Genomic DNA, 14,801 nt, shown 5'->3' with positions numbered 1-14,801 from the left:
GACAGTAACTAGTGCTGGGTCCAGACAGACAGCCAGACGGTAACTAATGCTGGGTCCAGATAGTTACTGTGTGGCTGTCTAATGCTGGGTCCAGATAGCCAGCAAGACCGTAATGAATGCTGGGTCCAGATAGACAGCCATCTTTTTACATTTTAGTCATTTAGCAGACACTCTTATCCAGAGTGACTTACAGTAGCGAATGCATACATTTCATACATTTTTTCCTCCGTACTTGTCCCCTGTGGGAATCGAACCCACAACTCTGGCGTTGCAAACACCATGCTCTACCAACTGAGCCAACTGAGCCACACAGACAGTATCTAATGCTGGGTCCAGACAGACAGCAAGACAGTAACTAATGCTTGGTCCAGACAGCTAGCCAGACAATATCTGATGCAGGGTCCAGATTGACTGACAGCCAGACAGTAACTAGTGCTGGGTCCAGATAGACAGCCAGACGGTAACTAATGCTGGGTCCAGATAGACATCCAGCCAGACAGTAACTAATGCTGGGTCCAGACAGACAGCCAGACAGTAACTAATGCTGGGTCCAGATAGACAGCCAGACAGTAACTAGTGCTGGGTCCAGATAGACAGCCAGACAGTAACTAGTGCTGGGTCCAGATAGACAGCCAGACAGTAACTAGTGCTGGGTCCAGATAGACAGACAGCCAGACAGTAACTAGTGCTGGGTCCAGATAGACCGACAGCCAGACGGTAACTAATGCTGGGTCCAGACAGATAGTAACTAATGCTGGGTCCAGATAGTTACTGTGTGGCTTTCTAATGCTGGGTCCAGACAGACAGCCAGACAGTAACTAATGTTGGGTCCAGATAGACTGACAGCCAGACAGTAACTAATGCTGGGTCCAGACTGACAGCCAGACAGTAACTAATGCTGGGTCCAGACAGACAGCCAGACAGTAACTAATGCTGGGTCCTGACAGACAGCCAGACAGTAACTAATGCTGGGTCCTGATATACAGCCAGCCAGACAGTAACTTGTGCTGGGTCCTGATATACAGCCAGCCAGACAGTAACTTGTGCTGGGTCCAGATAGACTGACAGCCAGACAGTAACTTGTGCTGGGTCCAGATAGACTGACAGCCAGACAGTAACTAATGCTGGGTCCTGACAGACAGCCAGACAGTAACTAATGCTGGGTCCTGATATACAGCCAGCCAGACAGTAACTTGTGCTGGGTCCTGATAGACTGACAGCCAGACAGTAACTAGTGCTGGGTCCAGATAGAAAGCCAGATAGTACTAATGCTGGGTCCAGATAGTTACTGTGTGGCTGTCTAATGCTGGTTCCAGTTTGACAGTCACACAGTAACTAATGCTGGGTCCAGATATAGAGCCAGACTGTAACTAATGCTGGGTCCAGATATAGAGCCAGACTGTAACTAATGCTGGGTCCAGATATAGAGCCAGACTGTAACTAATGCTGGGTCCAGATATAGAGCCAGACTGTAACTAATGCTGGGTCCAGATATAGAGCCAGACTGTAGCTAATGCTGGGTCCAGATATAGAGCCAGACTGTAACTAATGCTGGGTCCAGATATAGAGCCAGACTGTAACTAATGCTGGGTCCAGATATAGAGCCAGACTGTAACTAATGTTGGGTCCAGTTATAGAGCCAGACTGTAACTAATGCTGGGTCCAGATATAGAGCCAGACTGTAACTAATGCTGGGTCCAGATATAGAGCCAGACTGTAACTAATGCTGGGTCCAGATATAGAGCCAGACTGTAACTAATGCTGGGTCCAGATATAGAGCCAGACTGTAACTAATGCTGGGTCCAGATATAGAGCCAGACTGTAACTAATGCTGGGTCCAGATATAGAGCCAGACTGTAACTAATGCTGGGTCCAGATATAGAGCCAGACTGTAACTAATGCTGGGTCCAGATATAGAGCCAGACTGTAACTAATGCTGGGTCCAGATATAGAGCCAGACTGTAACTAATGCTGGGTCCAGATATAGAGCCAGACTGTAACTAATGCTGGGTCCAGATATAGAGCCAGACTGTAGCTAATGCTGGGTCCAGATATAGAGCCAGACTGTAACTAATGCTGGGTCCAGATATAGAGCCAGACTGTAACTAATGCTGGGTCCAGATATAGAGCCAGACTGTAACTAATGCTGGGTCCAGATATAGAGCCAGACTGTAACTAATGCTGGGTCCAGATATAGAGCCAGACTGTAACTAATGCTGGGTCCAGATATAGAGCCAGACTGTAACTAATGCTGGGTCCAGATATAGAGCCAGACTGTAACTAATGCTGGGTCCAGATATAGAGCCAGACTGTAACTAATGCTGGGTCCAGATATAGAGCCAGACTGTAACTAATGCTGGGTCCAGATATAGAGCCAGACTGTAACTAATGCTGGGTCCAGATATAGAGCCAGACTGTAACTAATGCTGGGTCCAGATATAGAGCCAGACTGTAACTAATGCTGGGTCCAGATATAGAGCCAGACTGTAACTAATGTTGGGTCCAGATATAGAGCCAGACTGTAACTAATGCTGGGTCCAGTTTGACAGTCACACTGTAACTAATGCTGGGTCCAGATATAGAGCCAGACTGTAACTAATGTTGGGTCCAGTTTGACAGTCACACTGTAACTAATGCTGGGTCCAGATATAGAGCCAGACTGTAACTAATGCTGGGTCCAGATATAGAGCCAGACTGTAACTAATGTTGGGTCCAGTTATAGAGCCAGACTGTAACTAATGTTGGGTCCAGATATAGAGCCAGACTGTAACTAATGTTGGGTCCAGATATAGAGCCAGACTGTAACTAATGCTGGGTCCAGATATAGAGCCAGACTGTAACTAATGTTGGGTCCAGTTATAGAGCCAGACTGTAACTAATGTTGGGTCCAGATATAGAGCCAGACTGTAACTAATGTTGGGTCCAGATATAGAGCCAGACTGTAACTAATGCTGGGTCCAGATATAGAGCCAGACTGTAACTAATGTTGGGTCCAGATATAGAGCCAGACTGTAACTAATGCTGGGTCCAGATATACAGCCAGCCAGACAGTAACTTGTGCTGGGTCCTGATATACAGCCAGCCAGACAGTAACTTGTGCTGGGTCCAGATAGACTGACAGCCAGACAGTAACTTGTGCTGGGTCCAGATAGACTGACAGCCAGACAGTAACTAATGCTGGGTCCTGACAGACAGCCAGACAGTAACTAATGCTGGGTCCTGATATACAGCCAGCCAGACAGTAACTTGTGCTGGGTCCTGATAGACTGACAGCCAGACAGTAACTAGTGCTGGGTCCAGATAGAAAGCCAGATAGTACTAATGCTGGGTCCAGATAGTTACTGTGTGGCTGTCTAATGCTGGTTCCAGTTTGACAGTCACACAGTAACTAATGCTGGGTCCAGATATAGAGCCAGACTGTAACTAATGCTGGGTCCAGATATAGAGCCAGACTGTAACTAATGTTGGGTCCAGATATAGAGCCAGACTGTAACTAATGCTGGGTCCAGTTTGACAGTCACACTGTAACTAATGCTGGGTCCAGATATAGAGCCAGACTGTAACTAATGCTGGGTCCAGTTTGACAGTCACACTGTAACTAATGCTGGGTCCAGATATAGAGCCAGACTGTAACTAATGCTGGGTCCAGATATAGAGCCAGACTGTAACTAATGTTGGGTCCAGTTATAGAGCCAGACTGTAACTAATGTTGGGTCCAGATATAGAGCCAGACTGTAACTAATGTTGGGTCCAGATATAGAGCCAGACTGTAACTAATGCTGGGTCCAGATATAGAGCCAGACTGTAACTAATGTTGGGTCCAGTTATAGAGCCAGACTGTAACTAATGTTGGGTCCAGATATAGAGCCAGACTGTAACTAATGTTGGGTCCAGATATAGAGCCAGACTGTAACTAATGCTGGGTCCAGATATAGAGCCAGACTGTAACTAATGCTGGGTCCAGATATAGAGCCAGACTGTAACTAATGCTGGGTCCAGATATAGAGCCAGACTGTAACTAATGCTGGGTCCAGATATAGAGCCAGACTGTAACTAATGCTGGGTCCAGTTATAGAGCCAGACTGTAACTAATGCTGGGTCCAGATATAGAGCCAGACTGTAACTAATGCTGGGTCCAGATATAGAGCCAGACTGTAGCTAATGCTGGGTCCAGATATAGAGCCAGACTGTAGCTAATGCTGGGTCCAGATATAGAGCCAGACTGTGACTAATGCTGGGTCCAGATATAGAGCCAGACTGTAACTAATGCTGGGTCCAGATATAGAGCCAGACTGTAACTAATGTTGGGTCCAGATATAGAGCCAGACTGTAACTAATGCTGGGTCCAGATATAGAGCTAGACTGTAACTAATGCTGGGTCCAGATATAGAGCCAGACTGTAACTAATGTTGGGTCCAGATATAGAGCCAGACTGTAACTAATGCTGGGTCCAGATATAGAGCCAGACTGTAACTAATGTTGGGTCCAGATATAGAGCCAGACTGTAACTAATGCTGGGTCCAGATATAGAGCCAGACTGTAACTAATGCTGGGTCCAGATATAGAGCCAGACTGTAACTAATGCTGGGTCCAGATATAGAGCCAGACTGTAACTAATGCTGGGTCCAGATATAGAGCCAGACTGTAACTAATGTTGGGTCCAGATATAGTGCCAGACTGTAACTAATGCTGGGTCCAGATATAGAGCCAGACTGTAACTAATGCTGGGTCCAGATATAGAGCCAGACTGTAACTAATGTTGGGTCCAGATATAGAGCCAGACTGTAGCTAATGCTGGGTCCAGATATAGAGCCAGACTGTAACTAATGCTGTGTCCAAACAGACAGACAGACAGACAGCCAGTCAGTATCTTATGCTGGGTCCAGATAGATAGACAGTAACTTTTGCTGAGTCCATATAGACAGCTAGACAGACAGTAACTTGTGCTGAGTCCAGATGGATAGACAGACAGCCACACAGTAACTAATGCTGGGTCCAGATAGATAGATAGACAGCCAGACAGTAACTTGTGCTGGGTCCAGACAGCCAGAAAGACAGTAACCTGTGCTGGGTCCAGTTAGACAGTCAGCCAGACAGTAACTGGTGCTGGGTCCAGATAGACATCCAGCCAGACAGTAACTAGTGCTGGGTCCAGATAGACATCCAGCCAGACAGACAGTAACTAGTGCTGAGTCCAGAATGACAGCCAGACAGACAGTAACTAGTGCTGAGTCCAGAATGACAGCCAGACAGACAGTAACTAGTGCTGGGTCCAGATAGACATCCAGCCAGACAGTAACTAGTGCTGGGTCCAGATAGACATCCAGCCAGACAGTAACTAGTGCTGGGTCCAGATATACAGCCAGCCAGACAGTAACTAGTGCTGGGTCCAGATATACAGCCAGCCAGACAGTAACTAGTGCTGGGTCCAGATAGACAGCCAGACAGACTTTAACTAATGATGTGTCCTATTAGACAGCCTACATGAATGTATGTGTGTTCATGTATGATCATCTTGTTTGGATAAAGCAAATCATGTTTAATAAGCCCATGTGGGCTGGGCATTGTAAAGATGCATGACACAACAATCAGACAACCAGACAGTATGTCGTGCCTTTCCAGTTCAATCTGTGCAACATGTTAATGTTAAGTACACATGAATGTCCCCCCAGTACTCTTAGTGTTCCTATGCACAACATAACAGATTGCCTTTGTTTTGTAAGGATATTTTTTAGACTGACCTGATGGACAGTTAGTGTCCATACACAGTAAAATGGGGTCATGGTGTACAATTCATCTGTCAAGAAATGAACATTTTCAAATGTCTGACATTCCTGGCTGGACAAATAAATGTCTGTGCTGTGCAGAAACAGAGACGTTCCAGCACGCTATGATTCCCATCTCCGTGGCATGTGTGTATGCGTGCGTGGGTGTGTGTTGAGACTGGGAGTGACAAACTGATTACTTTGGCAGTGTGTAAACATTGGTGCGCCAGTCATTGTGCGTGTTTGTTTGGGGAGTGAGTGATAAAGAGCTCCACTATTATGGTAGTTTGCTTCTCTCCAGGAGTTTGGGGAGGGCAGGGATGTAGAGAAAGGAGGGTTAGATTTTTTGAGTAAATGACATGGACATTGAGGAGGTAGCCTAGTGGTTAGAGCGTTGGGCCAGTAACCAAAAGGTTGCTGGATCGAATCCCCGAGCTGACAAGGTAAAAATCTGTAATTCTGCCCCTGAACAAGGCAGTTAACCTGCTATTCCCTGGTAGGTCATCATTGTGAATAAGAATTTGTTCTTAACTGACTTGCCTAGTTAAATAAAGTTTAAAGAAAATTATAAACATTGGCCAATAAATCATCACCTTACCTGTATATCAAGCCTCCATAAATCAAATCCAAAAATGTATTGGCTTTTTTTAGACTGTGTGTGAGAGGAGTTTGAGTAGTTTCTTTTGACTGTGGCCTTGTTGTAATCAGCCTGTAGTGCTGTCTGAAGGGGAGAGGGTTGGTGTTTGCTGCTCTGCTGTGCCAGCCGCTGGGCTCTGTAGCTCTGCAGTGCCATGCTGAGAGTAGACAAGGAAAATCACACCACATGATATCAAACTTTATGGCACAGCTATTGTCCAAGCAGTGATTTTATTGTGGTGGAAATATCAATATTGGTATTGTTTGAAAATGTTTTTCTTTGGTTTTATTTTTAGTCTTCCCAAGTTTTCCATCAATTGTTATGTTGTGAAAATGGTTCTCTGAATATACACCAATGCATATGACTAGAAAAGTCCCTCCAGGATTATGCGATTCTGTGATAGAATTGTTTGTGTTGACTCATCAATTTCCTGCATATTATGCGTGGGCTTGCAAATTTGACCAATCACTGCAACATTTCCGCATAAAACATTCTAGCCTTCCCTGTAGCTCAGTTGGTAGAGCATGGTGTTTGCAACGCATGGTGTTTGCAACGCCAGGGTTGTGGGTTTGATTCCCACGGGGGGCCAGCACAGAAAGAAAAAAAAATGTATGCATTCACTACTGTAAGTCGCTCTGGATAAGAGTGTCTGTTAAATGACTAAAATGTAAATGTAATTCAAATCATCGCAATATTATCGCCTAAAACTGACCCATCATCGCAGTACAAAAAGAGGGCTTGCAATTTTATCCAATCGCATATGTTTCAATCAAGCTACACATCATTAAACTTTCCCTAGTCAGTGAATTTTTGTGAGAATTTGGATAAAATCATTTGAAAATGTCAAAATTGATGCAGCAAACTCAATAACTTTTCCTGCAAATATCACAACAAAATTCTGGAGGGACTGATGGGTGTTTGCAGTGTGGATTTCAGTCTTAGTCAGTGAAACTGAAAGGACCCCATCTGTGTTATCTCTTCTGACATTGCTCATTGCGCCCACAGTCCATACCCCATGCAGTGACAGCAATGGAGGCTGCTCCCACCTGTGCCTGCTGTCGCCCATGCAACCCTTTTACAGCTGTGCATGCCCCACTGGAGTCAAGCTCAAGGAGGATGGGAAGACCTGTCGCCCAGGTAAGAGACTAGCCACTGTGACCATCTAGAACATCATCTGGTGTGGGTTACTAGCTACTCAGTCTTTTATAGGGGACACTATGCGTCCCAAATGGCACCCTATTCCCTATACAGTGCACTACTTTTGAACAGAGCTCTATGGGCCCTGAATGGTCAAAAGTAGTGCATTATATAGGGAATAGGGTGCCATTTGAGACTCGGTTAATACAATGCCCCCTCAGTGATAGCTCCCTTTGCTTATGCTACTGTACGTGTTGTGGTTTCACAGACATTCCCATCTGGTGTATGGGACATTATTGACATTCCTGAGGTGATTTTAGTTTTGGACTGTCTTGAATTAGGCCTATTGAACTGCAAGAGCTGCTCTTAATAATTTCATGTCATTGTGTCAAATGTCATTTTGTCCCATTTTCTTTAACTAGATTAGGAAATAAGACAAAGCTCTACTTTTAATTTCATAACTATGTAATTAAGCATAACATTTTGTGGGGGAAAAAAATGTATACAGTCGTTTAATTGAGATATTTGTCTTGGGTGCATTGGCATCCTGTTCCTCGTCAAAACATTAGCATGCCTAACCAGAGAGCCATGACAGAGACCTTATCTCTGACAGATGGCAAGCTTCTGAATGCACAATTTACCCTGCCGTTTGCTCTTAATTTCTATTTCCCCCACATACAGAGGGCTACATTTAGGCTAGAAGCATACCACTCCACCCGTCCTCTCTGCACATTCCCTACTTTCCAGAGTTTACCAAAGACCACATATGAGACTGACTGAGATTCAGGAAGGTTGGACCTCTTCTTTTTATGCATTGTTGTGTTTCTGCTGCTGTCATTCCCCTTGCTCTGCTACTCCAATCTCATTGCCTTGATTCTGGGCAGAGAGACATTACATAGGTAGCCAGGCCTAATCAGGTCACTGCTCCGTTTGTGTGTGTGTAGTAGTTACGGCCCAGGCTCATGAAACCTGTTTATTTGACTTGCGCCAGGGTGTGTTTAACATTCCCTCTGCTATGGTCTCGCTCTCTCTCTGGAGGGTCTGATCTCTTAACCCCTCCTGCCCATGACTAAAGGCGTCCGCATGCTTCCCATCCGAAACAGTTCGTTCATACACTATATATACAAAAGTATGTGGACACCCCTTCAAAATTTGTAGATTCTGCTATATCAGCCAACCCGTTGCTGCCGGTGTATAAAATCGTGCACAGCCATGCAATCTCCATAGACAAACATTGGCAGTAAAATGGCCTCACTGAAAGAGCTCAGTGCCGTTCAACGTGGCACCGTTATAGGATGCCAGCTTTTCAACAAGTCAGTTGGTCAAATTTGTGCCCTGCTAGATCTGCCCCGGTAAAGTAAGTGCTGTTATTGTGAAGTAGAAACGTCTAGGAGCAGGAATGGCTCAGCCGCGAAATGGTAGGTCACACAAGCTCACAGAATGGGACCGCCGAGTGCTGAAGCGCGTAGCGTCTGTCCTCGGTTGCAACACTCACTACCGAGTTACAAACTGCCTCTGGAAGCAACGTCAGCACAATAACTGTTCGTCGGGAGCTTCATGAAATGGGTTTCCATGGCCGAGCAGCTGCACACAAGCCTAAGATCACTATGCGCAATACCAAGCGTCGGTTGGAGTGGTGTAAAGCCATTGGACTCTGGATCAGTGGAAACGCGTTCTCTGGAATGATGAATCACGCTTCACCATCTGGCAGTCTAACGGACAAGTCTGGGTTTGGCAGATGCCAGGAGAATGCTACCTGCCCGAATGCATAGTGCCAACTGTAAAGTTTGGTGGAGGAAGAATAATGCTCTGGTTTTTCTTTCATGGTTCGGGCAAGCCCAAGTCTACACCCCTTTACAGTAGTGTTTTTTTTGTCATTCAACAATGGATTAAATCAAATTTTATTAGTCACATGCGCCGAATGCAACAGGTGTAGACCTTACAGTGAAATGCTTACTTACGAGCCCCTAACCAACAATGCTGTTTTAAAAAAAGGATAATAATAAGAAATAAAAGTAACAAGTAATTAAAGAGCAGCAGTAAAATAACAATAGCGAGACTATATACAGGGGGGTACCGGTACAGAGTCAATGTGCGGGGGCACTGGTTAGTTGAGGTAATATGTACAGTTGAAGTCGGAAGTTTACATACACCTTAGCCAAATACATTTAAACTCAGTTTTTCACAATTACTGACATTTAATCCTAGTAAAAATGCAATGTCTTAGGTCAGTTAGGATCACCACTTTATTTTAAGAATGTGAAATGTCAGAATAATAGTAGAGAATGATTTATTTCAGCTTTTATTTCTTTCGCTCACATTCCCAGTGGATCAGAAGTTTACATTCACTCAATTAGTATTTGGTAGCATTTCCTTTAAATTGTTTAACTTGGGTCAAACATTTTGGGTAGCCTTCCACAAGCTTCCCACAATAAGTTGGGTGAATTTTGGCCCATTCCTCCAGACAGAACGAGTGTAACTGAGTCAGGTTTTTAGGCCTCCTTGCTCGCACACACTTTTTCAGTTCTGCTCACACATTTTCTATGGGATTGAGGTCAGGGCTTTGTGATGGCCACTCCAATACCTTGACTTTGTTGTCCTTAAGCCATTTTGCCACAACTTTGGAAGTATGCTTGGGGTCATTGTCCATTTGGAAGACCCATTTGTGACCAAGCTTTTACTTCCTGACTGATGTCTTGAGACGTTGCTTCAATATATCCACATCATTTTCCTGTCTCATGATGCCATCTATTTTGTGAAGTGCACCAGTCCCTCCTGCAGCAAAGCACCCCCACAACATGATGCTTCCACCCCCGTGCTTCACGTTTGGGATGGTGTTCTTTGGGCTTGCAAGCCTCCCCGTTTTTCCTCCAAACATAAAGATGGTCATTATGGCCAAACAGTTCTATTTTTGTTTCATCAGACCAGAGGACATTTCTCCAAAAAGTACAGTCTTTGTCCCCATGTGCAGTTGCAAACTGTAGTCTGGCTTTTTAATGGCGGTTTTGAAGCAGTGGCTTCTTCCTTGCTGAGCGGCCTTTCAGGTTATGTCGATGTAGGACTCGTTTTACTGTGGATATAGATACTTTTGTACCTGTTTCCTCCAGCATCTTCACAAGGTCCTTTTGCTGTTGTTCTGGGATTGATTTGCACTTTTCGCACCAAAGTACATTCATCTCTAGGAGACAGAACGTGTCTTCTTCCTGACCGGTATGACAGCTGCGTGGTCCCATGGTGTTTATACTTGCATACTATTGTTTGTACAGATGAACGTGGTACCTTCAGGTGTTTGGAAATTGCTCCCAAGGATGAACCAGACTTGTGGAGGTCTACAATTATTTTTCTGAGGTCTTGGCTGATTTCTTTAGATTTTCCCATGATGTCAAGCAAAGAGGCACTGAGTTTGAAGATAGGCCATGAAATACATCCATTGGTACACCTCCAATTGACTCATTATGTCAATTAGCCTATCAGAAGCTTCTAAAGCCATGACATAATTTTCTGGAATTTTCCTAGCTGTTTAAAGGCACAGTCAATTTAGTGTATGTAAACTTCTGACCCACTGGAATTGTGATACAGTAAATTATATGTGAAATATTCTGTCTGTAAACAATTGTTGGAAAAATGACTTGTGTCAAGAACAAAGTAGATGTCCTAACTGACTTGCCAAAACTATAGTTTGTTAACAAGAAATTTGTGGAGTGGTTGAAAAACGAGTTTTAATGACTCCAACCTAAGTGTATGTAAACTTCCGACTTCAACTGTACGTACAGTCACTGTGGGGACGACTTCATTGATGCACTTATTGATGAAGCCAATGACTGATGTGGTGTACTCGTCAATGCCATCGGAGGAATCCCGGAACATATTCCAGTCTGTGCTAGGAAACAGTCCTGTAGCTTAGCATCTGCTTCATCAGACCACTTTTTTATTGATCTGGTGCTTCCTGCTTTAATTTTTTTCTTGTCAGCAGGAATCGGGAAGATAGAATTATGGTCAGATTTGCCAAATGGTAGGGAGAGCTTTGTGTGCGTCTCTGTTAGAGGTCGACCGATTATGATTTTTCACCGCCGGTACCGATTATTGGAGGACCAAAAAAAGCCGATGCCGATCATTCGGCCGATTTTGTTTTATTAATTTATAATAATGACAATTACAACAATACTGAATGAACACTTATTTTAACTTAATATAATAAATCAATAAAAGTAGCCTCAAATAAATAATGAAACATGTTCAATTTGGTTTAAATAATACAAAAACAAAGTGTTGGAGAAGAAAGTAAAAGTGCAATATGTGCCATGTAAGAAAGCTAACGTTTAAGTTCCTTGCTCAGAACATGAGAACATATGAAAGCTGGTGGTTCCTTTTAACATGAGTCTTCAATATTCCCAGGTAAGAAGTTTTAGGTTGTAGTTATTATAGGAATTATAGGACTATTTCTCTCTATACGATTTGTATTTCATATACCTTTGACTATTGGATGTCCTTATTGGCACTTTAGTATTGCCAGTGTAACAGTATAGCTTCCGTCCCTCTCCTCGCTCCTACCTGGGCTCGAACCAGGAACACATCGACAACAGCCACCCTCAAAGCAGCATTACCCATGTAGAGCAAGGGGAAAAACTACTCCAAGTCTCAGAGCGAGTGACGTTTGAAACACTATTAGCGCACACCCAGCTAACTAGCTAGCCATTTCACATCGGTTACACCAGCCTAATCTTGGGAGTTGACAGGCTTGAAGTCATAAACAGCGCAATGCATTGCGAAGGGCTGCTGGCAAACGTACGAAAGTGCTGTTTCAATGAACGCTTACGAGCCTGCTGCTGCCTACCATTGCTCAGTCAGACTGCTCTATCAAATCATAGACTTAATTATTACATAATAACACGCAGAAATACGAGCCTTAGGTCATTAATATGGTCGAATCCGGAAACTATCATCTCGAAAACAAAACGTTTTTCCTGTCAGTGAAATACGGAACCGGGTGGCATCCCTACGTCTAAATACTCCTGTTACATTGCACAACCTTCAATGTTATGTCATAATTACGTAAAATTCTGGCAAATTAGTTTACAACGAGCCAGGCTGCCCAAACTGTTGCATATACCCTGACTGCGTGCAATGAATGCAAAATGATACAATTTCACCTGGTTAATTTTGCCTGCTAACCTGGATTTCTTTTAGCTAAATATGCAGGTTTAAAAATATATACTTCTGTGTATTGATTTTAAGAAAGGCATTGATGTTTATGGTTAGGTACAGTCGTGCAACGATTGTGCTTTTTTCTGAAATGCACTTTTGTTAAATCATCCCCCGTTTGGCGAAGTCGGCTGTCTTTGTTAGGAAGAAATAGTCTTCACAGTTCGCAACGAGCCAGGCGGCCCAAACTGCTGCATATACCCTGACTCTGTTTGCAAGAGAAGTGACACATTTTCCCTAGTTAAAAGAAATTCATGTTAGCAGGCAATATTACCTAAATATGCAGGTTCAAAAATATATACTTGTGTATTGATTTTAAGAAAGGCATTGATGTTTATGGTTGGAGCAACGTGTACCTAAGCGATTATATGCAACGCAGGACAGGCTAGATAAACTAGTAATATCATCAACCATGTGTAGTTAACTAGTGATTATGATTGATTGATTGATTGTTTTTCATAAGATAAGTTAAATGCTAGCTAGCAACTTAAGTTGGCTTCTTACTGCATTCGTATAACAGGCAGGCTCCTCGTGGAGTGCAATGTAAAGCAGGTGGTTAGAGCGTTGGACTAGTTAACTGTAAGGTTGCAAGATTGAATCCCCGAGCTGACAAGGTAAAAATCTGTCGTTCTGCCCCTGAACAAGGCAGTTAACTCACCGTTCCTAGGCCGTCATTGAAAATAAGAGTGTGTTCTTAACTGACTTGCCTAGTTAAATAAAGGTCTAAAAAAATATTATAATAATAAATCGATGTCCAAAAATACAGATTTCCGATTGTTATGAAAACTTCAAATCGGCCCTAATTAATCGGCCATTCCGATTAATCGGTCGACCTCTAGTCTCTGTGTGTGGAGTAAAGGTGGTCCAGAGTTTTCTTCCCCTCTGGTTGCATATCTAACATGCTGATAGAAATGTTGTAAACGGATTTAAGTTTCCCTGCATTAAAGTCACCGGCTACTAGGAGCGCCACCTCTGGGTGAGCATTTTCTTGTTGGCTTATGAAAATAGCTCAAAAAGCTCATTCAATGCTGTCTTAGTGCCAGCCTCAGTCTGTGGTTGTGAGATGACTCGTTTTAATGTGCATTTTTCACTTGAGAAATACTGTACCAAACATCTTAGTTAGATGTAAAATTGCACGACTTTGATGTCCTCGGCAAAAGAGATTAGTTCTGACAATTTTGAGGAAGTGTATTCTGGCTACGGCATCTCAAGATGGACAAACACTACTTTTTCCGTTTATTTCTCGTTTTTCAAGCAATGGGTGTATGCGAGCACACTAGTTCGGATCGAACCGAACCAGCTGAACCGAAGCATGCAGATAGATGCCTTAAGGAGAGACCCCACCCACAACCCTCCTCGTGTGTGTATAAAGGTGACAGAAAAAAACTGAGTTGTTGCGGATTTCTTGGTCAACCCTTGTTTAAGGAGTGACAGCCCTGATTGGAGGCTGTTTTACCTGGGATACTGCCCTGTTTTTTTTAGCTTATCTTTAACTCTGCATTTTTTTTTAAGGACCCGTAAGTAAGCATTTTACTGTTTGTCTTCACCTGTTGTTTACGACGCATGTGACCAAATAAAATGTTATTTTATTTGTTGGGACGAACCAGTTAAATGTCAAGCCAAGGTTGTCCTAATTCTGAAACCCAGGTTCAGGCTGTCATAGTCCTGGTTCCCATCCCTCTCTGCAGGGGACAGAAAACAATATTGTCTATGTGCACCAGTCCTGTTAACGACAGCCCATTCATTACCCCAAAAGGACTCTCCTCTCCCAGGCCAGGGATGCAGCCGAGCCTCTCTATTTGAATTTATAACTCTTCCAAATTGAGGCGGTGTATTCCCAGGCCAGAAAACAATGAGTCTTATTCTTCTAGTCTTCATTCCAGAGGTGCAAGTAAAACATAGAGAGGGCCTGTGCTTGTGTGTGTGTTAGGGTAGCGGAGGGTTAGTTATCCCAGCCTGATAGAACATATATGTACTCAGTGACTACAGGATTAAACAGACCTCCAGCAGTGTTGACAGCTAAACAGAATGTAAGACAATACTACATTGTATCATCTCTG

At 43.6% G+C, this 14,801-nt stretch overlaps 1 protein-coding gene across 1 annotated transcript in view; it reads left to right on the top strand.

The window, feature by feature from the left end:
* Positions 1 to 14,801, top strand: part of LOC115151831 (low-density lipoprotein receptor-related protein 5-like) — an 86,182-nt gene that overhangs the window by 22,406 nt on the left and 48,975 nt on the right. Inside the window, exon 6 of the mRNA XM_029696092.1 lies at positions 7,408 to 7,539. Within this exon, the coding sequence (XP_029551952.1) occupies positions 7,408 to 7,539 (132 nt within the window). The remainder of the gene's footprint in view (positions 1 to 7,407; positions 7,540 to 14,801) is intronic.

This window comes from Salmo trutta, chromosome 17, assembly GCF_901001165.1.
Source record: "Salmo trutta chromosome 17, fSalTru1.1, whole genome shotgun sequence".
NCBI lineage: Eukaryota > Metazoa > Chordata > Actinopteri > Salmoniformes > Salmonidae > Salmo > Salmo trutta.
The sequence above is the reverse complement of the archived record's forward strand: the minus strand, read 5'-3'. Positions and strand labels throughout refer to the sequence as shown.